At 40.6% G+C, this 27,429-nt stretch overlaps 3 protein-coding genes across 5 annotated transcripts in view; all 3 read left to right on the forward strand.

Annotated features, from left to right (window-relative positions):
• Positions 1 to 3,878, forward strand: part of LOC121652025 (zinc finger MYM-type protein 1-like) — a 28,474-nt gene extending 24,596 nt beyond the window's left edge. Inside the window, exons 3-4 of the mRNA XM_042004550.1 lie at positions 906 to 1,373; positions 1,538 to 3,878. Of these exons, the coding sequence (XP_041860484.1) occupies positions 1,184 to 1,373; positions 1,538 to 3,783 (2,436 nt within the window). The 5' untranslated portion in view covers positions 906 to 1,183 and the 3' untranslated portion in view covers positions 3,784 to 3,878. The remainder of the gene's footprint in view (positions 1 to 905; positions 1,374 to 1,537) is intronic.
• The window catches only part of LOC121652027 (tumor necrosis factor receptor superfamily member 14-like), a 30,213-nt gene extending 13,865 nt beyond the window's left edge, over positions 1 to 16,348 (forward strand). Inside the window, exons 2-11 of one of the 3 annotated variants that reach the window (XM_042004554.1) lie at positions 8,455 to 8,665; positions 11,268 to 11,407; positions 14,511 to 14,604; positions 14,681 to 14,806; positions 15,007 to 15,162; positions 15,259 to 15,346; positions 15,437 to 15,624; positions 15,709 to 15,731; positions 15,843 to 15,938; positions 16,013 to 16,348. In XM_042004554.1, the coding sequence (XP_041860488.1) occupies positions 11,366 to 11,407; positions 14,511 to 14,604; positions 14,681 to 14,806; positions 15,007 to 15,162; positions 15,259 to 15,346; positions 15,437 to 15,624; positions 15,709 to 15,731; positions 15,843 to 15,938; positions 16,013 to 16,018 (819 nt within the window). In that variant the 5' untranslated portion in view covers positions 8,455 to 8,665; positions 11,268 to 11,365 and the 3' untranslated portion in view covers positions 16,019 to 16,348. The remainder of the gene's footprint in view (positions 1 to 8,454; positions 8,666 to 11,267; positions 11,408 to 14,510; positions 14,605 to 14,680; positions 14,807 to 15,006; positions 15,163 to 15,258; positions 15,347 to 15,436; positions 15,625 to 15,708; positions 15,732 to 15,842; positions 15,939 to 16,012) is intronic. The other 2 variants (XM_042004557.1, XM_042004555.1) reach the window with 2 other exon arrangements.
• Positions 16,349 to 20,452: 4,104 nt separating this feature from the next.
• On the forward strand, positions 20,453 to 26,058 carry LOC121652026. The gene is made up of 5 exons (XM_042004552.1): positions 20,453 to 20,625; positions 20,720 to 23,050; positions 23,139 to 23,360; positions 23,946 to 24,398; positions 24,699 to 26,058. The coding sequence occupies exons 2-4, from the start codon at positions 22,057 to 22,059 to the stop codon at positions 24,092 to 24,094; spliced, it is 1,365 nt and encodes a 454-aa protein (XP_041860486.1). The 5' UTR covers positions 20,453 to 20,625; positions 20,720 to 22,056; the 3' UTR covers positions 24,095 to 24,398; positions 24,699 to 26,058.
• Positions 26,059 to 27,429: the final 1,371 nt, after the last annotated feature.

Genomic DNA, 27,429 nt, shown 5'->3' on the forward strand with positions numbered 1-27,429 from the left:
ACAGAAGCTAATTTAGCCATTACAGTCAGTAGCGGTTTTAGGCACGGGCGAACCGGGCAGCCGCCCGGGGCGGCATTAATTTCAGTCACGTGGGGGGCGGCATGAGCTCTTGGGGGAAAAAAATTTTTTCTATTATGTACAATGTCACTGTGTGCGGAATCGGCAATTGGCGCCCCCTGCTGCAGCAGACGCCCCTGCTTAATGAGAAGGTACCCATAAGGAAGCTATATGAGAAAAGTGGAAGGAGAGGGGGCTGCGTCACTTGTGGGATAGTTCACCTCTGGGAACAGGGTGGGGGCGGGGGGATCCACTGTAAAGGGCAATAATCTTAATCTAAACAAATAAGTGGGTTAATATTCATTTCACTCATAATATTATCAATAAAGGCCTATAATTCCTGTACGTTTTTGTTTGAATTGTTTGAAATGGCAAATAAAAACAGGTAATACTAATGATTATGTGATCACCAAGGTGAATTGGTTTAGTCTTGACTTCTGATGGTGAGTGACAGTGGTGGGGGATGGGTAATCTGTTGATTGACGAATGTCAAATAAACACGGAGATGGACAGAAAAAGGTCAAAGCCATCAGGTGCCCAATTCAGGAAAAAAAGAAAAGAAGAGGAGGAGAAACGAGCAAAAGATAAAGGTATGCAGTTCTGTGTATATGCTATCCATGTCATGAATGAAGAGCTAATGTTAATTAGTCGTAAATAGTACAACTGTTACATGAGTTAGCCTTCTTGCTATGATGCTTGCTATGCTAACAGTAATTCGGTCACAAGTTCAGTTATTATGTATTTCCATTATTTTGGTTATGTGGCACTGTAATTAGCCTAATATGTAAATAGTTTCAGAGAGGAACATAACGTTTGCCATTGCCACTCTGTCCCATGACAAAGCATAGTTTAAACATTCATAATTAAAAGTATGCAAAACGTAGAATTCAAGGGAGTGAGATGGGAGCTAATTGGTCTTCTGACATTTAGCATATAATGACATGTTTACTTACATTACCAATTCATGGATGTTTTATATCATAGTTATAGCCTATGGTGTTTTTATATAAATTTCATTTGTAACTAAACTGCAATTTCAGGGGCACTTCTAAAATATTTTGGAGCATCCTCTGGCACTGGTCAGGATGAGCCACCCACCTCCCCTGCTAGACAGGACGCTGCTGGAATGAGCTCAGAGCCTCAGGATGACGAGCTACCATCTACCTCATTAGATACACAGTCCTCTCCTAGAATGGTCTCGACCCTTCAGGATGAGCTACCATCTATGTCCTCAGCTACTCATATGACTCCACAAATATCTGATATTGGGGAAGATCCCTTTACCTCTACTTCTACCCAGCATGATGAGCCTTCAGGTTGGTTTTTGCATGTCGCTGTGTATGTGTGTGTGTCTGTCTGTATTTGTGACAACACTACTGGACAACTGCAGTTTCATGTAATTTTAATATTCCTCAGTAGGCCTGCATGTTATACACCACTCTTATGTGCTTTGAGTGATATGCTAATATGTGTGTGATAGAAATGCCTGGAGCTGAACCCCAACTCAACCCCACTGATGAGAATGAACCTCTGTCAACCGACCCTGCTACCTGGCCCTTACCTCTGACTGACAAGATTCGGACAGAGCTGGTTCGCAGAGGACCAAGTAAGCTGCCATGTGACTTTGTTTTCAATAGGAAGGAGAGTGATGGGAGAAGTTGCCACCACCAATATTTTATGAAGACCTTAGTTAGTGGTGAAAAGATTGTGAGAAGTTGGCTCATATATTCCATTAAGAACAACAGCCTCTTTTGCTTCTGCTGCAAACTGTTTTCCAAGAGGAACATTAACTTCACAAGTTCAGGAATTACAAATTGGAAACATGCAAGTGCTTACCTCACATCACATGAAAACAGTCCAGAACACCTCAATTGCATGAAAGCATGGAAGGAACTGTCAGTGAGGTTAAGAAGGGGAGAATCTATTGATAAGCAGGAGATGACACTTCTGGAGGCGGAGAGGATGAGATGGAGAGCAGTGCTGACACGTCTCGCTGCTATTGTGCAGTCACTGGCAGTTAGAAATATGGCTCTAAGGGGACACACAGAAAAACTGTTCACACCATCAAATGGGAATTTTCTCAAAGAGGTTGAACTTATGGCCAGGTTTGATCCCATTATGAAAGATCACCTTAACCGTGTTCAAAGTGGAACAGCAAGTCACAACAGCTATCTAGGCCATCACGTCCAGAATGAGCTGATTGATTTGATGAGCAGAAAAATCATATCTGTTATAGTGGACGACATTAAGCAGGCAAAGTATTTTTCAATAATTCTGGACTGCACCCCTGATATAAGCCACACAGAGCAGCTGTCAGTGGTCATTAGAGTGGTGTCACTGATAGAGAAGCCCCTTATCAGGGAACACTTTATGGGATTTTTGGAGGCAGAGGAGTCCACAGGCCAGCACTTGGCATCCATGATCCTGGCAAGACTTGAGAAGTTGGGAATTCATTTTGAAGACTGCAGAGGACAGTCATATGACAATGGGGCAAATATGAAAGGCAAAAATAAAGGAGTTCAAGCCAGGCTCTTAGAAAAGAATCCCAGAGCTCTGTTTGTGCCATGTGGGGCACATACATTGAATTTAGTTGTGTGTGATGCTGCCAAGGGATCTGTTGATGCTATGAGCTACTTTGGTGTCTTGCAAAAGCTGTACACATTATTTTCAGCCTCCACCCAGAGATGGGCTATACTGAAGAAACACGTGAGCATCACCTTGAAGATGTGGGCAGAGACAAGGTGGGAGAGCAAGGTTAAGAGCGTTGAGCCCTTGAGGTACCAGGGAGCTGCTGTGAGAGATGCCTTAATTGAGGTGAGAGACAACACCAAAGACTCTGCCGTAAAGGCTGAGGCCCAGTCCTTGTCTGAGGAGGTGGGGTCATACCGCTTCAGCATCTGCACAGTTGTTTGGTATGACATGCTATCTGCAATACAGCATGTCAGCAAACTCATGCAGTCTCCAAATATGGATGTGGACCTAGCTGTGGGTCTTTTGAAGAAGACTGAGCAAGGTCTCCAGAACTACAGGACAAGTGGCTTTGTGACTGCACAGATGGCAGCCAAAGACATCTGTGAAGACATGAATGTGGAGGCTGTTTTGAAGCAAAAGAGGCTGAGGTCCACAAAGTGCCACTTTTCATATGAGTCACATGATGAGCCTTTCAGTGATGCACTTAGGAAGTTGGAGGTTGGATTTTTCAGTGTTGTTGTTGATGCAGCCATATTATCCACCAGGGAGAGGTTTTCAACATTGGAAAATGTCGGAAACAAATTTGGTGTCTTGAAAAATTTCCCAAGTCTTGCACATGAGGAGTTGGCAGAGCAATGTGAGGCACTAGGCACCACACTGCACTTTGAAGGGAAGTCTGATTTTGATACTAAAGAGCTTGTGCAGGAAATCAAGAACTTCCCTGACCTGCCATCAAAAACCAAGAGCCTTCTGGAGCTCATCACTTTCATACATGACAATGATCTATCAGAGATCTACCCCAACTTTTGGACTGCTCTCAGGATTGCACTCACTCTGCCAGTTACTGTGGCTCAAGCAGAGAGGAGCTTTTCAAAATTGAAGTTAATTAAGTCATATCTTAGGTCAACAATGTCACAGGAACGGCTCACTGGCCTTGCTGTCATCAGTATAAATCAGTCAATAGGGGAGCATATTTCATATGATGATATTATTGATGATTTTGCATCCAGGAAGGCCAGAAAGGTCAGGTTTTAGTTTGTGTGTTGTGTTCTGAGTGCAATAGTGTAATAATTACATCTTCTGTAGTGTGTTTTCATATATGTGTGCTATTGCGCATTGTTAATTCTATATGTCTATATTTCATTTATTATTCTTAATTTTTTATTTATAATATTGTTGTTCTTTGCTCTTGTTACATTTGTATATATTTGATTTTATATATTTTGCCACCTTTATGTATATAGAGAATACTTATTTAAGTTTAGAGAACATTTATTTAAGTTAGTTCATTTTTAAGTTTATTTAAGTTCTGATAAGTTATACAGTTTTATACATTCGGGTTCATTTTAATAAAGAAAAATGTCTGTTTTGACACAATTCTGTGTTTGTATCGTTTTTGCTGGCGGCTGGGAATGGGTGAGAGGGGGCGGGTGAGACGCGGGGGGGGGGGGGGGGGGGGGGGCGCTCGGAGAGGATCTCGCCCTGGGAGTAATTCAATGTAGAACCGCCACTGATTACAGTCATTTAAAAAAAAAATATTCAGGAGCAGCAGGCAGGAACACTGATATCTATCAGTTTGTCATTTTTCCTTCCCCAAGGTTTATTTTTATCATTTCATTATGCACACTGGAACTAATTTATTTACTTTATTGCGATGCCCTGTTGTCTTATGTCATTAAAAAGTTTGTTTTTTGAAAGGTTTCACTTGTTTTCTTGTCCTGTGGTGCCAGTCCCACCAGTAGCTAGGTCAGGTGAGTTTTTAGTTAAACCAAGTTCTTACTCAGTGAGACATTTCATTTTACATTCAGAGCAAAGCAACTTTATTTTTACAGCACAATTCAACAACATGGTGATTCAAAGGGCTTTACAAAGACATTAAAAACATAAGATTATATAAAGCATAATTTTAAAAAAAGATGAAAAGGTAAGAACATAAACTAAGCATGATCACGTTTTATTATTGTTTTTTATTTTTTTATCCACCTTAAGAGAGACGGTGCAAATTTGGTCTTTTAAGTACAAACCATTGAAAAGCAGCTGAGAGACAGTCCTCTCTGAAGGGGATCTTTGGTGGTGTCTGCATTGTCTTTGACTTTAAGTCCATACTGCTGGGACATTACATGCTACCACACGGCTGGCTTTAAAAGATGAAAGTAAGCCGTATCAACCTAATCGTTTAACCTTATAAAAGTGAATTGTAAGGACGGTTATCAGTAAGAAATATAGAGGCTAATGAGGACCATGTCTGATCTTTAATAAATGCTAGCTCCGTGGTTGAGATAAATATTTCCCTCCAAAAATGTATGAAATTATTGTGCTGGTTTCACTTATTTAATATATCGTCAAACATGACTTGATCATCACTTAAATTAACATTAACATAATAATGCATTCAGTGACAAACGTGTATGTGCAGCAATAATATGTTTATTTAGTTTCCACCCTCAGTAATCAGATCGCTGCTGTCTGTTCCGTAGTAGAGTCCAGGAGCGCGGGGTTTGTTTGGGACTACTGGAGTAGAGTGCCTCTAGAGAGAGAGTGGCGCCATCTCCGTTCACTGCAATGGTTCAGTTTTTTCACAACAATGGCGGCGTATGGAGCCCCTCAAAAGTTCCCGGAAGTTAGCAAAAGCTAAGCGACGGTCAATGTATTTCAATGGAGCAGATTGTCGGAGTTACACTTCTTCAAGGTAAGATGTTTTAATAGTCATATTTCCATATCAGTTGTGCATCTAAATCAACTTGACATGAGTAATTAAATATGTTGATGGATTGTCACCGTCTAGATTAATATATTTAGAGATTATAAACCGATAAAAGTTTATGCTAGCACACTGATAGCAACAGATGCCACAAGCTGATGAATGTAAATTCTGTTCGTCAATATAAATTGATCCAACGCCGCTGATAGCGAGGTTAATGTGTAGGGAGAGCGATTGTAGTTACATTTTTATTTAATTTTAATGTATTTATAAGGCTGTGGAATTATGGACAAAGATATGAAGATGATTCTGTATGTGGGTCATAATGTGTGACCACCGCATTTCACACATTTAACACTATAGGCCAGGCCAATAATTACACCGTTCATTTTACATAATAACTAGAAAGTCAGCTGTTTTGTGGAATAGTACATACAATTATACAATATTAGGGCTGTCATTTGATATTGCAGGGTGAAAAGTTCAGTCATATATATTCACTATATATTATACTATTATATATTAATTATGTTGTATTATCAGTTCTGGGGTTGCCTGACGTTAACTGGGATACTGTTCTTCTTCACCTTCCTGGTTTGGACACTTTTAAGTGTTTCCTGTCTTTTTTTCTATATTCTGCAACCTCAACCATATAATCTCCCTGTGATGTGTTTAATTTAAAAATAAACTTCCCAATGATATGGTCTTTGAAAATGTGTAAATGCATTGTTTTAATATGATTGCCTCACATATTTTTTTGTTTTCACAGTCCCTGATGGTGGTCAAATGTATCCTGCTGACTTTGGCCATCCATATTTTCCTTCTGTCCCTGTCTTTGGGGAAGCCATACATACGCACGCCTTTCTCTGAGCGATTGGAGCATCCCCATGCAGCACAGCATACCATGGTGAAGACTGTATTCAAGGATAGCAGAGAAAAGAAATGGCTAGACATGCTGATCTAGTCGAGTTTTATTATAAAGGAATTCTTTTAGGTATTAAATGCATTTGGAAAACAAAGGGTGTTTGTCTGATTTATTATGTATATGTAGGGAGTAAGTCTTGGGATAGTTAACAAATAGTGATAGAAAGCCATGTATTTTCCATGAATTGAAATCAAAATTTTATTTATTTGCCATGGATTTTCTGTAAGAACACATTATATTGTGAGTCAGTCTGCCTCAGTCAAAATAAGTCTTAAGACTTAAAAGCAATTCACACAAGTAGATACTAATAAGTAAGAATAGATAACCCATTTATTTGAAATGAATTGGGATCTAAATTTTATTTATTGGATATAGATTTCCTGTAAGAACAGTTATCATTATGCTGTGAGCCTAGATTTATTGTGTAGTCAATTGGTAAACCATTGTCGTCACCTGTTGGTATGCCTCAGTCAAGTCTGAAAGATAAGGTTAAAAAAACAGAAAATATTACGATTTACATTGCTGTTGATGTCAAACAGGTTTAGTAAAACTTTGATGATTCATATCAATGAACACAACTATAAAAATATTGCAAAGCAAAGCCTCCATTGATCATTATTTACCAATTATCGTAGTTTTCCTATTATTTTGTATTGGCCGCCAAGCACTTCCTGGAACTTTTGGAGGCTACATGGACCACGTGATCGGCAAGCGTTTTGAGCTTCCGGTGGCGCCACTCTCTCTCTAGAGGCACACTGTACTGGAGGCTCCATGACCCACGTGACCGCACTCACAGTCCGAAAACTGACCAATCAGAGGATAAGGCACATTAGCCAAAGTCTCCGCCTCCAGAGTCTCAAAACTCCAGCAATCTAGCGAGGGAGGACTGTTAAGCCAAGCGTGCAGTGACAGAACTGAGAGCGAGCGGGTCGCTGCTGCGAGGACATTGGTCCACATGTGTGAACACAGTGGATTGATGAGCTCTCACGAGGGTGATTCTCTGCTTGCAAATACTGTGTTATTCCCTCGCAATGCAGAAATGCCTCCTCGCGAAGTGTGTTTTAACTCGCGGGTACTAATTTACGTGCTCATATCACGTACTCGCGCGCGGTGATCCCTGTGCGCGTGCATTGTTTTTATGCGCACGCACGGGTTTCAAGCGCGCTGCTTCTGGAACCGAATAAACGCCATATAATTTACACAATTTCCTCCGGGATCAGTGAAGTATTCGGATTCTGATATTGATTCTGCTGCTAAGGTTTGAGGAGAGATGTGGTCCTACTCTCAGCCTCTGGGAGCGCTCGGTCAGGAAGTTGTAATTCCAGGTGCAGATGTGTTGTGAAAACTCCAAGTCCAGTAGTTTATTAACCGTCTGCTTGGTTTGATGGTGATGAAAGCAGAGCTGAAGTCTATGAAGAGCAGCCTGCCATAGTTTCCCTGCTGCTCCACATGAGTGGGGGGGTGTGGAGAGCAGTGGCATCCTCTGTAGACCTGTTCCCCCTGTATGCAAACTGGTGGGGGTCCAATGTGGGTAGCAGACTTGTGGTGATGTGGCTTCTAATTAGTTTCTCAGAACATTTCATAATAATGTGTGTGTATTTCTGCTGAAGGCTGATGGCACTGTACAGGTTTCTAAGAGCTAAGTTAGCATTTGTGTCTGGGGGAGAGATACACCGCAGCCACCATGGCAGCAGTAAACTCTGTGGAAGTTAAGTTGGTCTATTTTAATCAAGCTTATTAGGTGAACAAGGACACATTTGGAGGCCAAAGCAGCCTGTGGTTGTACAATAGAAAAAATGTTGCAAAAACAAACAAACAACCTGTAATTCACCTGTTCCTAAAGACAGTACACATCTGCTGCTTCCGATGGTGAATTCGGGCAAATACCAGAAGTAGACCTGCCTCCATTGCACACCAATGCAGCCAACTTATCGACTGTCGCTATATGTAGACCCTTATAGAGACTCTTTGTTAAAGCAGGAGTAGTGATAAATCCAGCGATTCTTTCGGGTCTTATAGGAGACTTATCTCTGTCTGAGCTCCTATCTATTGACTGTGTTGTCTGCTGTCTTTTCTCTAGACGTAACGTCACACAGACATGTCTGCAGTGCACGTGCACTCAATCAAAACATTGACCAACAGCACGAGTGGACGTAGTTGCGGCTTCAGCACCGCTGTGACTTTTGGGAATTAAAAACTTAAGAGGGACCAGTATAAGACCAGCAAACCACAACATCTAGGACTGGATCCATCACATCCACCTTCATCCACCTTAAAATACACCTGGAGAGGTCAGTCACTGTAATATGAAGCTAATGTTAGCATCAAGGTTAGAGCCACAGCTGCATAAACGTTAGCTTGTTACTGTTTTGTATTAAAATAAAGTTAACTCATCAGATTGGCTCCTCTCCACTGTTCAGAAGAAGAATGAGACATTTACTGAACAGTTTCTATAAATGACGACTTTGCCATGATGATATTAAACTGGGATCAAACTCACTGTAAACGCGGTTTTACTGCATCTCTTTATTAGAAAAGTCCAGCTGTTGCTGATTTGGGAATGAAAGTATTGGATCTAAATTAATTAAAATATAGTTGTTTTTTTCCAGTTTTAAAAAAGCTTAGAATGAATATTTTCTGTACTCTCTACGTTTCAGAAGTTCAGAAGAACATATTTAATAATCTGAATAAATTTCCATGTTCATCTCCAGCTTTTCTGAATTGGTAAAGAAATCATCCAGAGAAGAAGGACAGAGTATTTCAGTTTAAGCTACAAATCAGTGTTGTTACTAAATGCTGGCAGATAAAGGGTTAGTACAGATTTTAAATTCCTTGGATATTATAACGCATCTTCTAAGCAGAACCAACAGCAGGAGTTGCTTGGAAGAAATATATATATATATATATATATATATATATATATATATATATATATATATATATACACACACACACACACACACACAGTGCATCTGGAAAGTATTCACAGCACTTCACTTTTTCCACATTTTATTATGTTACAGCTTCATTCCAAATTATATTAAATTAAGTTCTTACCTCAAAATTCTACACACAATACCTCATTATGACAAGGTGAAAAAAGTTTTTTTTTTTTTAAGTTTTTGAACTTATAAAAAATGGAAATCGAAAAAATCACATTTACATAAGTATTCACAGCCTTTGCTTAATACTTTGTTGATCCACCTTTGGCAGCAATTACAGCCTCAAGTCTTTTTGGATATGATGCTACAAGCTTAGCACACCTATCTTTAGGCGGTTTGGCCCATTCTTCTTTGCAGTACTTCTCAAGCTCCTTCAGGTTGGATGGGAGATGTCTATGCACAGCCATTTTCAGATCTCTCCAGAGATGTTCAATCGGATTCAAGTCTGGACTCTGGCTGGGCCACTCCAGGACCTTCACAGAGTGGTTCTGAAGCCACTCCTTTGAGATCTTGGCTGTGTGCTTTGGGTCATTGTCCTGCTGAAAAATAAACCGTCGCCCCAGTCCGAGATCTCGAGCGCTCTGAACAGGTTTTCATCCAGGATGTCTCTGTATATTTCTGCAGTCATCTTTCCTTCTATCCTGACTAGTCTGCCAGTTCCTGCTGCTGAAAAACATCCCCATAGCATGATGCTGCCACCACCATGCTTCACTGTAGGGATGGTATTGGCCTAATGATGAGCGGTGCCTGGTTTCCTCCAAACATGACGTCTGGCATTCACACCAAAGAGTTCAAGCTTTGTCTCATCAGGCCAGAGAATTTTGTTTCTCATGGTCTGAGAGTCATTCAGGTGCCTTTTGGCAAACTCAAGACGGGCTGCCATGTGCCTTTTACTAAGGAGTGGCTTTCGTCTTGCCACTCTACCATACAGTCCGGATTGGTGGATTGCTGCAGAGATGGTGGTCCTTCTGGAAGGTTCTCCTCTCTCCACAGAGGAACGCTGGAACTCTGCCAGAGTGACCATCGGGTTCTTGGTCACGTCCCTGACTAAGGCCCTTCTCCCCCGATTGCTCAGTGTAGGCGGCCGGCCAGCTCTAGGAAGAGTCCTGGTGGTTCCAAACGTCTTCCATTTACGAATGATGGAGGCCACTGTGCTCATTGGGACCTTCAAAGCAGCAGAAATTTTTCTGTATCCTTCCCCAGATTTGTGCCTCAAGACAATCCTGTCTCGGAGGTCTACAGACAATTCCTTCGACTTCATGCTTGGTGTTTGTGCTCTGACATGCATGGTCAACTGTGGGACCTTATATAGACAGGTGTGTGCCTTTCCAAATCATGTCCAATCAACTGAATTTACCACAGGTGGACTCCAATTAAGCTGTAGAAACATCTCAAGGCTTATCAGTGGGAACAGGATGCACCTGAGCTCAATTTTGAGCTCCATGACAAAGGTTGTGAATACTTATGTAAATAAGATTTCTTCGTTTTCCATTTTTAATAAATTCAAAAAATCTCAAAAAAACTTTTTTCACCTTGTCATAATGAGGTATTGTGTGTAGAAGGTAAGAGCTTAATTTAATATCATTTGGAATGAAGCTGTAACATAATAAAATGTGGAAAAAGTAAAGCGCTGTGAATACTTTCCGGATGCACTGTATGTATATATATATATATATATATATATATATATATATATATATATATATATATATATATATATGACAAACAAGGCTATTTTGCTGTATGCCTTATACCAAGTCGAGCAATAGATGGAAGGATTTTACTGAGGCTTTTATTTCCTGTTTGACCAAAGACATCAATATCGTCTATGATATCGTTATCGAGATAGTTTAGAAAAATATCGTAATATAATTTTTGGCTGATATTTTCCACCCCTACTACCAGTGATCATAGTGTTTGTACACCACTAATCTTTTCTTGTTCTTTCCAGATGTCAGCTGGCAGTTTTGGATTTTACAACTAATTTCATCCCAAATCAGAATGACGAGGAGTTTTCACACGAAGAAAACATTCAACTGATCATATGAAATGATTTTAAGGAGAAAACTTCCGGCGGCTGCATCTGTGCTGGTAAAAGATCTGTTGTAGTAAATAAACCTCCTCACAGCAACACTCACTGACCATGTTATTAATACAAGCCGAGCTTTTCCTGCTTTGATGAGTTAAATATTTATTACAGACTGTGTATTTGACAGAATCATTAATCTAACAAACACTTCTGAGTTTAGTTTTCTCTCTGATTCTCTCTGATGAGGAAAAGTTTCAGTTTTCAGAGAAAAATATTCTATAGTTTATTAATAAAAAGTGGAGCTGCTTCATGTTTACAGGACTGGTCCAGCAGCAGGAAGGCGAGCAGGAAAGGTTGTTCAGATCACTGATAACAGTCTCAAACAGGTCTGATCGATGGTTTTCCAGGGGAACTAGTGAAGGAGGGTGTTCACATTAAGAAAGACTTCCATAAATTTCCATAAATCTAGAAGACTCATTTCCAAAGAGTTTTATTTACTGATGAACGCTACTCTGGATGGTCCAGATGGATGGAGGTCTGGATGTTGGTGGATGGACATTATGTCCCAACAAGGCTGCCACGTCAACAAGGGGGTGGTGGAGGGATTCTTCTGGGGCTGGAATAATGGTTAGTGAGATGCTAGGACCCTTTAGGACAGAGATCCCAAACTCTGGTCCTTAAGGCCTGTTGTCCTGCAGACTTTCAATGTTTCCCTGCTGCAACACACCTGACTCAAACTATTAATGGTCATTAGCAGACTTGTGCAGAACTTGTCAGAGTCCATTTAATTAGAATCAGGTGTGTTGCAGCAGGGAGACATCTAAGACCTGCAGGATAGTGGTCCTGGAGGACCAGGGTTGGAGACCACTGCTCTAGGGTGTGTGAGGGTGTTAGAATGACCTCTGGTAAACATGCAGTTTCCAGCGGACAGTAGGAACAGAGGAGCATTTCTGCTGCAATAAAGCCAGCGCTCCATCCATGACGCAGGAATACCTGCAGAATCTTTGGCTGCTGTGGGTATAAAAGGAGAAAAACTGATGGTGTGGCCACCATCATCTCCTGACCTCAACCTTGTTGACAACCTGGAGCATCTTTAACAAGAAGGTCTATGAGGGTCGGGGCGGTAGACCTAAAAACAACAACTTTAGGAGAATAATAAACACAAACAGCGTATGATGTTTAATTAAAATTAAATTAAAAATACTTTATCAATCAGTGCATGTTGTCATGTGTTTAACTGTGGAACATTCTGGTTTCATTAAATTCTGTCATTGGCCTCTTCGCAGACGACGTCAATATTTTTCTTGATTAACCAGAGGTGTGTTTCCCACACCTAATGTCTCTTCTGGAAGAGTTTGAATATTATTCAGGATATAAATTGAACATATCAAAAACACAAATTCTCTCGTTAAATTATTCCCCATCCCGACAAATAAGAGATGCATACAATTTGAAATGGAATTCTAAAACAATGAAGTACCTTGGTGTAACTCTGAGTAAAACATTCCCTGACATGTTTGACAACAATTATAGTAAAATTGGGAAAAGTATCCAAGATATTGAAAGATGGTCTGCCCTTCCATTAGACTTCAGTGCTAGAATACAGATAGTCCAAATGAATATTCTACTTAAATTGTTGTATTTATTTCAAGCTCTTCCAGTTAATATCCCCCAAAACAAATTTCTAGCTTGGGACAAGATGATTTCCAGATTCATTTGGAGTAGTAAAAAACCTAGAATAAAATTTACAACACTTCAACTACCTAAAAGCAAGGGAGGGATGGCATTGCCTAACCTCACAGAATATTCCTACCATATTCGGACCTGTTGGTGTCGACCTGACTACGAGTCCAAATGGAAAGAAATGGAAAGGGAAGTGCGAGGCTACCCAACCCAGATGTTGGTAGGGGATGAACGTTTGATGGTTGCTTTGAAACATGCTATGAATCCAATAGTAGAATTTACATTTGAAATATGGAGCACTGTAGTAAGAAAATACAAACTTAAGAGGGATGTATGCTCTCTGAGGTGGTCCGCGTATGATTCTAAGTTTAGGCCAGGGACATATGATCAAGCATTCAAAGAATGGGCCAAAAAAGGTATGACGGCACTATGTACAGTTTTGGAAGATGGTGAATTTCTAAGTTTCCAAGATATAAAAACAAAATACAGCCTTGATAACAAAGACTTCTATAGATATTTGCAGTAGAGACACTATTTCATAGAAGAGATGAGACCAAATGAAACTATAAGTAAGGTGATTGGATTTATAATGGACGCTTACAAACAGAAAGGGTCTCAACCCACCTCTGCTTTCTATCGAGCTTTGAGGGAGAGCAGGAAAGAATCGACATTGTTTATAAAAGCAAAATGGGAAGCAGAACTAAAAATTCAAATACAAGAGGAGGAATGGTATCATATGTGTGAGACACAATCCACATCAACAAACTCATTAATATGGAGGGAGTTTTGTTGGAAAAATCTAACTCGTTATTTTATTACACCAGAGATAAAGTCTAAACAACTCGGTACACAACAAGGCTGTTGGAGACTATGTGGAAGTGTAGAGGCAGATCATACTCACATCTTTTGGAACTGCACAAAAATGAAAATGTACTGGCAAAAAGTCAACTCAGTTGTTGAAAACATCTTGGGATACAAGATTCCAAATATTTGCTCAGTGATGTATCTTGGGAATATTGAGAAGGTTGTAATGAATGAAGATCTGTATCTGACTAAAATATTACTCGCAGCAAGTAAGAAATTGGTTACAAGACACTGTGAACGTGAACACTCCAAAACAGGAGCAGTGGTTGGAGGTTGTCCAGGAAATCTGTGCCATGGAAAAAATGACATACCAGTTGAGGCTCAAAGAGAATATATTTGAAAAGAACTTGGAAAAATGGAACCTCTATATGAAACATGACACCAACTGATCAAATCCTAGACTGTAAGAACGGACTAAAAACCAAAGTAAAACGCCTCCAGACAATTAATTACCGTTATTGTTTTTTTTCCTTTACTATAAAAAATTTTTTTTTCTTTTTTTTCCTTCCTAGTCAATTGTATTGTATTTTTCATTTACTTGTGAAATTGCAATAAAAATTTAAGTGATAAAAAAAGAAATTCTGTCATTTTGAGGAATTTTCTTTTCTTACTTTACAGGTGATTGTGATGAGAGCCTTTTCTGTCCATACTCTAACCTGCCATCCATCTGAGTATAAAATGGGGAATGAATGCTGTCCCATGTGTCCCCCTGGTAAGAGTCCATTAACTACATATTTACCTTCAGTAAAATAAGACTGTCTGGAATTAAATAGTTGTTTTTTCAACAGGAAGTCGAGTTAAAATTGACTGCACAGAGATCAGAAGTACGTCATGTCTGCCCTGCATAGATGGATCATATACAGACAAACCTAATGGACTTAAACAATGTTTTCCATGTCGTATCTGTGATTCAGGTACATTTTACTTGATACTTTACTTTTTCTCTCCAACAAGGAAACCAAATGTAAACTGTGTGAAATATAAAGGTAATTTTAAATCATGTTAAATAAGTTATTTTGTTGGAGTTTCCCTTGTTTAAAATGTTTAAAGTTAAATAAAATGATGTTGTTCTGCATCATATAACAGAATAAAGTGTAACCTCTGGTGCTGACAGGTGGTGGTCTGAAGGTGGAGCAGCCGTGTACAGCAGCATCAGATACTGTGTGTGAACCAGTAGAGGGATTCTTCTGTATCCACTCTACAAAGAGCAGCTGTGCAGCAGCACAGAAACACAGCAGCTGTGAACCAGGACAGTACATCAGTACAAACGGTGAGTTTTTCTCCACGTTCACATTAGAGGCCAGTTAGATGAAAGTTTCTGTGCAGCTGAATGAAGCAGCTTGATGGTATCATTGTATGTGTGCAGGAACATCCTCCTCAGACACTGAGTGCTCCGACTGCAGAGATGGAACATTTTCAGATGGAGCATCTTCATCTTGTCAGCCACACACACAGTAAGACATGAACACATTTCATCTCTAAGAACAGCAGGAATCTGTTGTATTTCTACATTCTTCTGTAAAAATCTCCCTCTGTCATTTCAGATGTGAATCTAAAAACCTTCAGCAGATAAAAGCAGGAACGTCTTCATCTGATGCTGAATGTGGAGAAAAAGGTTCCATTTTGACAAAAGTAGTTGTTGTTGGGATCAGCGTGGTTGTTTTATTATTAACAATAGTGACGGTTGGACTTTTAATTCTCTACAGAGAGAGAATATTATCTCTAATAAGTGGTGAGGACAGTGGATGTTTGTGTTTGTTTACACAGTTATGAATGTGATGAAGATGTTTATTTACTGTTTTATTTCTCTTCACAGGTAAACGAAGGAGTGGAGCAAAGGCATGTCTGTTGTTAATTTTTACAACTTTAATAGGTTCATGAACAGCTGTTAATTGGAACATTTGGTTTATCTCGCACTCGATCACGTGTATTTTCTTTTTTTTCCACCAGAAGGAGAAAACAAATGGTGACACAGAAGAACCAACAAATATACCACTGAATTCAGATGGAGACAATAAAAGAAGAAATTTAGAGACTGTTTTAGAGGTGAGTCAGGTGTGTGTTCTTCACTGTCCCTAAATAATGGTTCATTATTAAGTCTGTTTTATTTCCTTCCACAGGATTAAACATGCAGTTATCTACCTGGCTGCATTTTTCTGATGACTTAGTTGTACTGAATATAACAGGAAAAAAGAGCATTAGTCTTTGGTACTGACTGGAGAAACTGGACTTTTATCTGTGAATAAGTCTAAATTCCTGGATTAGACTGCCTTCAGCTGCAGCATGAAACTGCTGCCATCAGACAACCAGAACCAAGAATACTCCGGATGTTTATCCTATTTGGACTATTAAAGCCACAGTTGTAATGTAAATGATGCATTCTGTATTGTATGTTTATTTTTGTAAATGCTGAAATACTTTTTAGAATGTGTCTGAATAAAAGTACAAAGTTTGAACTGTTTGGTGAACACATTTTATGGGCTGCATCTGATGTTTTATATATAAATGTTTTTGCAGTCCAGACACGTCCTGCACTTTTTTAAGCTGAATGTGTCATGGGACTCTGGACTCTTCCTCTGTGTGTGTGTGTGTGTGTGTGTGTGTGTGTGTGTGTGGGCGTGGTTGTTTTCTCCTGACAGGTTCATGAGTTGCAGCTGCCGGTCATCTACTTGTAACCGGACGGAACGAATGTAACCGGAAGGAACCGGAAGGAGCGGGCGACACACTTCCGGGTTGGCGAACTGCGCGCACATCGGCTTCGTTATTGATGGCTGTTATAAAAGACAGCTAGGACGCCACAATAGTAGGTTCGTGTGCGTAGTCGTCTGCATCCATTTAAGGTCCAGGTGATTCATCGCCACATGAGCGGAACACCTTACAAGGATAGAAGGTACGGCGTCTAGGGCGTGTGTTTTATTATTGGGAATAATGGTTCCTTTTCTTTTGTTTTATAAAGACGGGTGTACCAGGAGGGTTTGGGGTCGTTCTCTGCCTCCCGTCTTTTGATGAAAAGGTAACCGTGTGTGTGGCAAGCTCTGTGTGGCACCGAGGGATGGTGAAAGCGAGGCCTCATGAATTCATCTGACAGAGAAGATTGCAAGATGGCGTCACCCAGCTCAGACGTGTCACTTGGTCTCAGCACATCATGCAAAGTAAATGCTACAAATAACAGTACCAATGATACAGAACTTCTTAAAAAAGCTGCTGGTATTATTACTGACCTTGAGGAGGACAATCGGCGTCTCAAAGCTGAGCTGAAGAAAAAAGAAGTACTCCTCCACAAACTTATGGACGTGGCTTGTGGACAATCCAAGCGTCTTGCCTCACTCAGCGTTGCTCTTCAGGACACTGCTCCGTGGGATCCATCCACCTGCCCACGGCCCTCTTTCTGTTCAACTCCCAGGCCAGGGTTGATATCAGATGAAGAGGTATTTGTCCGCGGGCCAACGAGGATATCAGAAAATACGTCCCGATCGCCGCCCCTGAGCCTATCGAACAGATACGCGGCCCTGGCTATCGACTCCCCGGCGCCCCTTCGTACTAGCAGAACGGCACAGGTCCCTCCAGACCTGGAGTCCTCTCTTGACTTCCCTGCGCTCCGGAGGAGTACCCCAGATTGTGCTGCTTTGCTGTGTGATGGTCCGGCTGATGCTGCTCCTGTTTTGGTGGAGCCGGAGACTCGTCCATCTTCTGGCCCAGTGTCCGAACACACCCGACACCACCGGATCCCTCAGCGTTCCACATCCCGGCCTATGACTTCGGCCTCCCGCTGACGTAGGCTCCTCAAAGAGGCTGTGCTCCGGTGCTCCGGGGGTGTTTTTCCTTCTTCCACACCACCTCTGGCAACGCAATGCGCGGGACTCGAGTCTGTTGTCCCACAGCCTGTCTCCGACATGAGAAAATACAATCCAGTTGAAATCTCTTCACAACCCCAGGACATCCTACATTCATCCCCACCAAGGCCACTCTTCTCTCCTACTACGGTGATAGTTGGAGATTCAATCATAAAACACATCCGATTTTTCAATGCAGTTACGCACTGTTTTCCTGGTGCTTCAGTCTCCGATATTTTAAGGAAACTCCCGGTCATCCTGCAGTCAGCTCCTGTCACAGTCCACAGGCTCATAATTCACGTGGGGACTAATGATACAGCACACGAGCATTCGGAAATCACTAAAAAACACTTCATTGAGCTTCTCACTTTCCTCGACTCTGTAAGACTGAGTGTCTTCATTTCAGGCCCCATTCCCACGTTGTCCCGCGGCGCTGGCCGGTTCAGCAGAATACTTGGACTTAATACTTGGCTCCACTCAATCTTCAGTTCCCATAATGTTAGTTTTATTGACAATTTTAATTTATTTTGGAACAGTGCCTCACTGTTTTGTGGAGATGGCCTTCATCCGAACAGGTCGGGTTGCCGCATACTTGCGGCTAATATGCAACACGCGGTGCAAACTTGCACACGTGCATGACTGTTTACATTTACATCAAACACCCCCACTGTGACCTCAGCCTCTTCTTCTCCGATGACTGCACATTCCACCGCCGCTGAGGTCGCCCCCTGCTGGCCACTGCAGGTATTTCCCATTGGAACAGTTGTACGGGAGAGAATCCATGGTGCCATTGGGTCAAAATCAAAATCATTTGTTCCTTTTTGCCTTAGAAAAAACCTAATTCAGGTTAAAATTACTACTCCTTTTCTTACCCCACGCACAACTAATTTTTGTCTTCTCAATGTGAGGTCCCTAACAAATAAGTCCTTTCTCTGCCAAGAGTTCATCATGTCAAATAATATTGATTTTTTATTTATTACTGAGTCGTGGCTTACACCTGCCTGTACTATCCCCTTAACTGAAGCCTGTCCACCTGAGTACTCTAGCTTTAATCACCCAAGATTGTCTGGTCGTGGAGGTGGAATTGCAGTGATCTATAAATCTGATTACAAATGCTCCGCCCTCCCTAATGATACGTTTTCTTCATTTGAATCCCTGGCCTTTCTTCTCTGTGGCCCACCACCAACATTCTGTGCAGTTATCTATAGGCCACCTAAAGCCACCAATGAATTCATTGAAGAATTCTCAGATTTTCTTGTGTGCACTATTGCCAAATATGATAGGGTGATCATTGTTGGTGATTTTAACATACATGTGTGTTGTCCCAGTTCTTCTAGTTTTACCACTGATTTTATTAGTCTTATAGATTCTTTTAACTTAGTCCAACATGTAAAAAATCCAACCCATAACAGAGGACATACTCTTGACCTTGTCCTCTCCCTCGGAGTTGACATTGATAATGTAAACCTCTTGGATTTCTGTGTTTCTGACCATAAGGGTGTCTCATTCAAAACTAATTTGCATTCTACCATACAAAAGCTTACATCAAGCAGCCGTACTCGCAGTTTCAAACCCAACTCAACAAACAGTTTTAGCACCATGTTTCTGGCTGCACCGATTAGCAATTTGCAAACAAATGTGTCATCAGTAATTGAACTCCTGGACAATTTCAATAATACATGCCAGGAAATTCTAGATATTATTGCCCCGTATAAAACAAAACCTATCAAAAGGAATTTCCTACCCTGGCTTAATCATCATATGAGGCAGTTAAAACAACAATGCAGAAAAGCAGAACGCAAATGGAAAAAAGATAAACTTGTGGTATCTTTAGAAAACCTTAGACACCATATGCTTGCCTACCAATTGGCAGTGGAAGAAGCACGCAAATTGTATTTCTCAGAGTTAATCTCAAACAGCAACAACTCTAGAATATTATTTAAAACAATAAACTTAGTTACTTGCCCTCCTACCCCTCCTATCGATGCTTCTGCTGCAAAATGTGAGCAGTTTCTCATTCATTTTGTTAATAAAATTGCCAACATTAGGAATAACATTCCACCTGCCCCTGGCAACTTTGATATCCCGAACCAAACTGGGTCCTCACTGACACATTTTAAACAAATTTCTTTATCCAACTTAAAGGATCTTATTCAGCATGCAAATCCTACTACCTGCAAATTAGATATTCTGCCCACTAGATTTTTGAGGGGCATCTTCGACACCGTGGGTCCCCACATCCTCTCTATTATTAACAGTTCATTGTCGTCTGGTTGTGTCCCCCCTGGTCTCAAGAGTGCTGTAGTTCGACCAATTCTAAAGAAACCCTCACTTAATCCTCTGGACCTGAACAATTTCAGACCTATATCAAATCTGCCTTTTTTAGCCAAACTTTTAGGATAAAAGCATCTGCTAAATGACTGTAGAATAGAATAGAATAATAATACTACAACTCGAATCCATATAAAAAGACTGTTGCGATTACGAACAGATTTCGATTAAATGTACAGTGACTGTATATGTAATATTTTAATACTGGATGATTAAAATGACGCGCCATACTTAGGAAGACCATGGACATGCTGTAAAACACATTAATTCCTCACAGAATTGACGTTGGACATGCAGGTGACTCGCTAGGATTAATCTTAGCCTGAGCAGTTAGCCTGGTCTGGAGCAGGCTAGCTGCAGCGGATAAATCACCACAGTAACTTGGCCGGGATTAGTTTGAGCTGCTTTCATGCAACCGACTTAGGGCTAAATTCAGCCAGGATAACCAACATATCCCGGCTTAATCCCTTATCTTGGTTTCATGCAATACCCCTCTAGAGTTTTTATTAATCATTTGATTTTGTTTGTTTATAGGTGCCAACCTCCTTGCTACTGCCGCTTTGTTCCAGGTGTTTTTATTATTTTTCTAGAACTACTTTTATTATTTATTTCTTCTTTTATTTCCTTTTTACTAATACTTGTCCATTGTTGTGTTCCCCTCAGGATACTGATTTTAGCTGTTACCAGTGGTTGGTGTGGAGGTCTCACAGTGGCGACAGCAGACAGGACTGGGTGTGGAGTGGGGTGGCCCATCACCGCATCGTCTGTGATGGTTTTGCTTTTATTATTTATGTATAGTGGAATATAGGTTGCTGTGGTTTTCTTGAATTTAATTGGTTTTATTGCATGTTGTTTTTAACGAAGCGGATTGGGCCCGCTTGGTATTCACATTCCACTTTGACCTTTTCTTTCTGGTTATAGTTGTCGCCAGTGGGGTGGCCCCTCCCTCCTGCTATGGATTAGGGTTGTATTTTATTTTGTATTTCTTTGTAATAAACATTGTGATCTTGAAGGGATAAGTTGCCTCCGCCCGTCCTTTACTAAACAGGATTCCGTATTGGTAGGATCTGGGCGCTTATTTATGGTAATCGCCTAGGAAAGAACCATTGCTTTTCTGGTTTGCTGGACCTTAGCGCACGGTCACATACTCATCACATCAACGGTGTGTTTATCCCACATTCTTTCCTTTGTTCGGAACCAGAGCGTTGGTCTTTCTACACGGGGTATTTGGCCCAGACCCGGCGGCATGGGCGGGCATTGGGGGGCCGTGCCCGCCCATGGACTCAGCTATGCCCGCCCTGGACTAAAAGCAGTTTTTCGTTATTTTATTTGGGTCTGGGTTTTGTTTTTTTAATCGGAGTATCCATCTTCCTTTCAAACTATCTATCTTGATGTGTCAATCCTACAATCCAACCAATGAACAAAGGCAACATGTTAGCCAATTACAAACGGAGGGGGGCGGGTCATTAGGTCAAACAATTAAGCTCACCGCTCCGGTTGCTGTGAGATTAGCTGCTTTTTGCAGTCGTCGGTATGAACATACTACATTATTTCCAAAAAAAAATAGAAGACGGACAGGTGGGAGCGAGCAGAAAGTAGTGCCATACAGCTCCACTTCTAATGGAAACATAAGGACCGTTGTCAACAGTAACACTGGAGTAAACAGTCATGCTAGGAGGGTTAGCCACAGCAGCTAGGGAGCACAAGGAGCAGCACCAAGCAGCATGACTCATCTGCATGATGGAATAAACGTGAGTGACGTCGTCAACAACAACATAAGCACCGAGGTTCACAGCAACATTACAGCTGTGAGGAACAGAAACACGCCATTGCAGCCTAGTGACCTTGGCACAGAAAAGCCTCAAAGACCACTTATGCAGAGCTTTCCTTCGCGCCTTTTCTCTGGAAAAAAAGGGTGATTCTGCAGTTCGTGGTATGGAAGCTTTCCCTGGCTGGAGTATTCGGTTCAAGCAGATGCTGCATACTGCTATCCATGCAGGATGTTTCAGGGACCCAGACCCACTGATTCAACTTTCAGTGTAACTGGTTTCCATGACTGGAAACATGCAGTGGAAACTGGAAAGGGACTGAACAAGCACGCTGGCTCCAAAGAGCACTTGACTTGTGAGGCTATGTGGAAGGACAAGGAAAGACGCATTCACACAAGTAAGGAAATATCTACTTTAATTAACACTGACCAACTACAGCACAACAGATATTATGTGTCTGCAATTATTGATGTTGTGGAGTTCCTTGCTGTGAACCAGCTGCCCTTTAGAGGTGACCACGATGCATTCATTGGAATGAATAAGGATGGATGTGGGCTATTTTTATCTCTATTTGAGTTTTCATTAAGGAAGGATGCTGAATTAGCAAAGATAGCAAAAACTATTCCTCGCAATGCAACATACACAAGTCATGACATTCAAAACGACTTAATAGATGTCATGAGTGCTTTGGTGAGAGAGCATATAGTGGAAAAAGTTGGTGAATCCTTCTACACATTAAAAGCAGATGGAACCAGAGACCCAACCGGAAGAGAAAATATCGCCATAGTTCTCCGCTTTCTTAATGACTTGTGTGAACCAACTGAGCGCCTGCTAACAATAGCCACAGCTGACCAGGGAGATGCGGTTACATTGACTGACACCATCATAGGAGAACTGATCAATGCTGGCCTGAGCCCTGAGAACATCATCAGTCAGGTGTATGATGGTGCCTCCCTCATGTCGGGTAATCATGGAGGAGTACAGAAGCTGCTTCAGGAAAAACTGGATAAAGCGATACCATATGTTCACTGTTATAACCATCAGCTGCACTTGGTGGTCACCCATGCCCTGGCCGTTGAAAAGGCTGTGATGGACTTCTTCAGTGTGTGTAACATGTTGTACAAGTTCTGCAGAAGACCAACTGTCACCATTCTCTACAAAGGAGAGACACTCAAGCGCCTTTTGGACCAACGTTGGAGTGGACATTTTGCAACAGATTTAGTTGGTAATGATGATGCTGAATGTTTGCAACTGCATGCTCTGTAAATAACTCCCCCACCTGAAAATATTAATTTATTTTCTCTGCTCTGCAGTTTCAGTCATTCTGAAATCATTTGATGACCTATCCACCCTGCTCCAAGAGATCACCAGCAACTGGGCATTTGGAGCAGATCTTCGCATTGAAGCAGCAGGATTGTGGCGGAGCATGTCTGAGCCCAGCTTTAAGTTCATGGCTAAGATGGTGCACAAGATCCTTGCTTATCTTGACCCCCCAAACAAGATGTTGCAGTCTGAAGACATGGACCTGCTGACAGGTGAAGGAATATTATATTATTTTTAATCTAGATGGTGTATAAAATATATCTACTTATGACAAAATTGTATTATTGTATTGTATTAATAATAATAAACTTTATTTGCATTAATCCTTTCATGCAAGAAATGCAACTCAAAGAGCTTCAAGGGCTTCACAATGAACATGAAACACATTAAAAAGGATGAATGAAAATAAAGTGAAAATAGAAAAATTACATGTATCCCTTATTTCATGAAAAAAAAAAGATGCAAATAACAAAACAGTAAAAACAGAACACAGCTTCAGCTCCATTTTTGGTTCAGTAGTAGAAGTACTTTGGGATTTATAATAAACTCTTTAAGCCATTTTAAAGGACTTGCATATCATCCAGTTCATTTCTTGACTTTGGATAAATGTATCACGTACAGTATTTTTAAGTTAATCACTAAATTGTCATGGGAAAAATTGGTTTATCTATGTTTGTTACACAATATTTTAGAACTTATCATTTTTGTTTTTGTTTCATTTCCCTGTTTCGTCATGCAATGCTGCACTGTAAATGTTATCTACACGGTAACAATATGGGGTTTGTCTTTCCTTCTAGGTTTTCAGCTCATCAGGAGTGCATGCTCCTGTCTTGAGAAGATCCGCACTGAGACAGAATTCCAGGCAATCCTGACCCAGTGTGTCACAACAAGGCCATCAAAGAGACGGCGCACACAGAACTCTACCCTTGCTGACTATGTGGTTTAGGAAATCAACACACATGCAGACTGCAATGATGAAACAGAGCTACATAGGATTTATTACAGTTGCATTGACTCAGTATGTGGGGAAATGAAAAATCGCTTCGGGAAACATAATTGTGACCTGATGGAGGCACTCAATGCCCTGGATCCTGCACAAGCCACATTCTTGGATGTGCAAGGTGAAGCCTTTACTTGACCTGACCAAGACAGCGGCTGTGGATTCTGAATTAGGAGTGGCTCGCAACTTTCTTGAGAAACATATAAAAGATTCTTCTCCACCAGATGAGGGAAAGTGGACAATGAAACAGGTGATTAAGGATAGGCAAAAAAAAAATTTCATCATTATATTAAAAAACTATGAATGATTAAATAGCCTTTATTGTCACGGCAAAGTCATTTGGGACCTTTAAAATAAACTGAAATGTTTCAGCAACAAGCCGCCTTTAAGCAGTCAAAATATAACATCCTACCTATTTGGTTCAATAAGATGAGGATTAATTGTATTGTTCAATATGATGTTAGCTGCATACATATTTTAATGTATAATTTTTTCTAGGAAGTCATTATGATTGTAATGATATTAATTTTCAACTTATCAATCCTTACAGATTCTGAAACAGTTCCAGAGGCCCCTGGAAGCAATGCCCACTGTCTTCACTGCATTTAAAATTGGACTGACTTTTGGAGCCAGCACTGCATTCAGTGAAAATTTATTTTCCACTCTTAAAAATGTCTTCACAGAGCATCGCCTAACTATGCTTCATCAGCGCAAGGCCAATCTCATCCAGTTGGCATTTGAGAAGGACTTGACTCGGAAATTTAGGAACGAGTGGAAGGACAGGGTTTTAAGAAGGTTTCACACTGTCCACAAACGCCGCCTGCCACTCTATTGAAAGTGGTTAAATCTTTGCTCCATCCTTTCTCACACACGCTTCACAGTTACTTCATTGATCCTCCTGGTCAATTTAACTTGCATTACTTGCAGGCAGAAGGGTCAGCTGCTTAGTTCTGCTCCTTGTGCTCCCTAGCTGCTGTAGCTACCATCCCCAGCTTGAATATCTGATCCAGTGTTCAGATTTTGCTTATTTTTAAAAGAGAAGTGAAGCTGTATGGTGCTGCTCTCTGTATGACCCAGCCCCTGTTGCTGTTCTTGAGTTTTGAGTTAATTAAATGGACCCAGCAAGATCTTTCCAGAATAAAAAGGGGTGAGATAGTTTAAATTCTCGTGGAAGGAAGGAAAACATTTTACATTTCCATAAATCTAGAAGACTCATTTCCAAAGAGTTTCATTTACTGATGAACGCTACTCTGGATGGTCCAGATGGATGGAGGTCTGGATGTTGGCGGATGGACATTATTTCCCAACAAGGCTGCCACGTCAACAAGGGGGTGGTGGAGGAATTCTTCTGGGGCTGGAATAATGGTTAGTGAGATGCTAGGTCCCTTTAGGACAAAGATCCCCAACTCTGGTCCTTAAGGCCTGTTATCCTGCAGACTTTCTATGTTTCCCTGCTGCAACACACCTGACTCAAACTATTAATGGTCAGTAGCAGACTTGTGCAGAATTTGTCAGAGATCCATTTAATTAGAATCAGGTGTGCTGCAGCAGGGAGACATCTAAGACCTGCAGGATAGTGGTCCTGGAGGACCAGGGTTGGAGACCACAGCTCTAGGGTGTGGGAGGGTGTCAGAATGACCTCTGGTAAACATGTGCAGTTTCCAGCGGACAGTAGGAACAGAGGAGCATTTCTGCTGCAGTAAAGCCAGCGCTCCATCCATGACGCAGGAATACCTGCAGAATCTTTGGCTGCTGTGGGTATAAAAGGAGAAAAACTGATGGTGTGGCCACCATCATCTCCTGACCTCAACCTTGTTGACAACCTGGAGCATCTTTAACAAGAAGGTCTATGAGGGTCGGGGGCGGTAGACCTAAAAACAACAACTTTAGGAAAATAATAAACACAAACAGCGTATAATGTTTAATTAAAATTAAATTAAAAATACTTTATCAATATATATATATATATATATATATATATATATATATATATATATATATATATATATATATATATGTGTGTGTGTGTGTGTGTGTGCATCTCTTTTGTAACACCACTGCAGTTTTGTTGTACTTTGTAAAACGACAATAAAGGCTGTTCTGTTCTATTGTTATTTCCCCAATAAGGACACAAGTTTCCCTGAACAATGAAATTCTTACTTTGCCATCCACATTGAATGCCATAATATATATATATATATATATATATATATATATATATATACATATATATATAACACATTCATGGACTCTTGCCTTGAAGACTTGTTAAATTTTAAAAATATATCATGGATGCAAACTAAGAACCTTGAGGGCGGATTTGCTGCGGGTTTCTTAAATATAATATAAATCTATATATCTATATGTGTGTGTGTGTGTATACATATATGATTTTATAAATATATATGAAGAAATATTTTATCTGAAAATTGCTGCTAAACCTGTTTCTGGTCTGCAACCATTCCAATCCAAAGAGCCATTTTTCCCTCAGCCAGATAAATAAAACTACTTTAGAGATGCGGATGTTACGAGACTTTTCAAAAAGGCAAGTTAATATATATTTTTAATGAAGAGCCACCATAGGATGTTTGTTATTTTTGAAGAACCACATTTTTATTTCCATTTTTAAGGTTTTAAAATAAAGAAAAACATAAAACCTTTATTAAAAAAAAGAGGATAGACAGACTTTCTGCTAAGGAATGTAGATATTTGTGGAAAATGTTGTAAAATAAAGGAAAAAAAAGTCCATGGTTTCCAATCTAATGACAAGAAAGATAGATTTAAAAAAATATTTTAGCTACATATTTAGAGGCATTGTGGAAGGTCCAGAGAGACACTTGCAGCTCCAGAGTTGCAGGTTGGAGACTGTGTTTATAGACCAAAACTTACTGCATTTTCTTTTTATAGCTGTAGGCCTTTTTTTAAAGGAAAGAGACATTTTGCGCGTAACAATGCGATTAATCGCGATTAATCGCAGCATGCCATGCGATTAATCGCGATTAAAAATTTTAAGGGTTGCCCAGCACTAATATATATATATATATACACATATGCTTCAGCATCCAATGCCAGCAACCCAAGGAAATGGCTTCCATAGAGAATGAGGGTATTTTAACCCCCACTCTTTTCTGCTTTGAGGATTCCACACCCACACTTTTCCCACAACATGGCTGCTCTAGAGGATCTCTGGTCGTCTCTGTTTGTGCAGCAGCTGCTTCCTTCGTCTCCTCTCATATTGTTTCCTGAATCATGATGGCTGATTAGCTGATCGGCTTTTTTCT

The sequence above is a fragment of the Melanotaenia boesemani genome, chromosome 13, assembly GCF_017639745.1.
Source record: "Melanotaenia boesemani isolate fMelBoe1 chromosome 13, fMelBoe1.pri, whole genome shotgun sequence".
In the NCBI taxonomy this organism is placed as follows: domain Eukaryota; kingdom Metazoa; phylum Chordata; class Actinopteri; order Atheriniformes; family Melanotaeniidae; genus Melanotaenia; species Melanotaenia boesemani.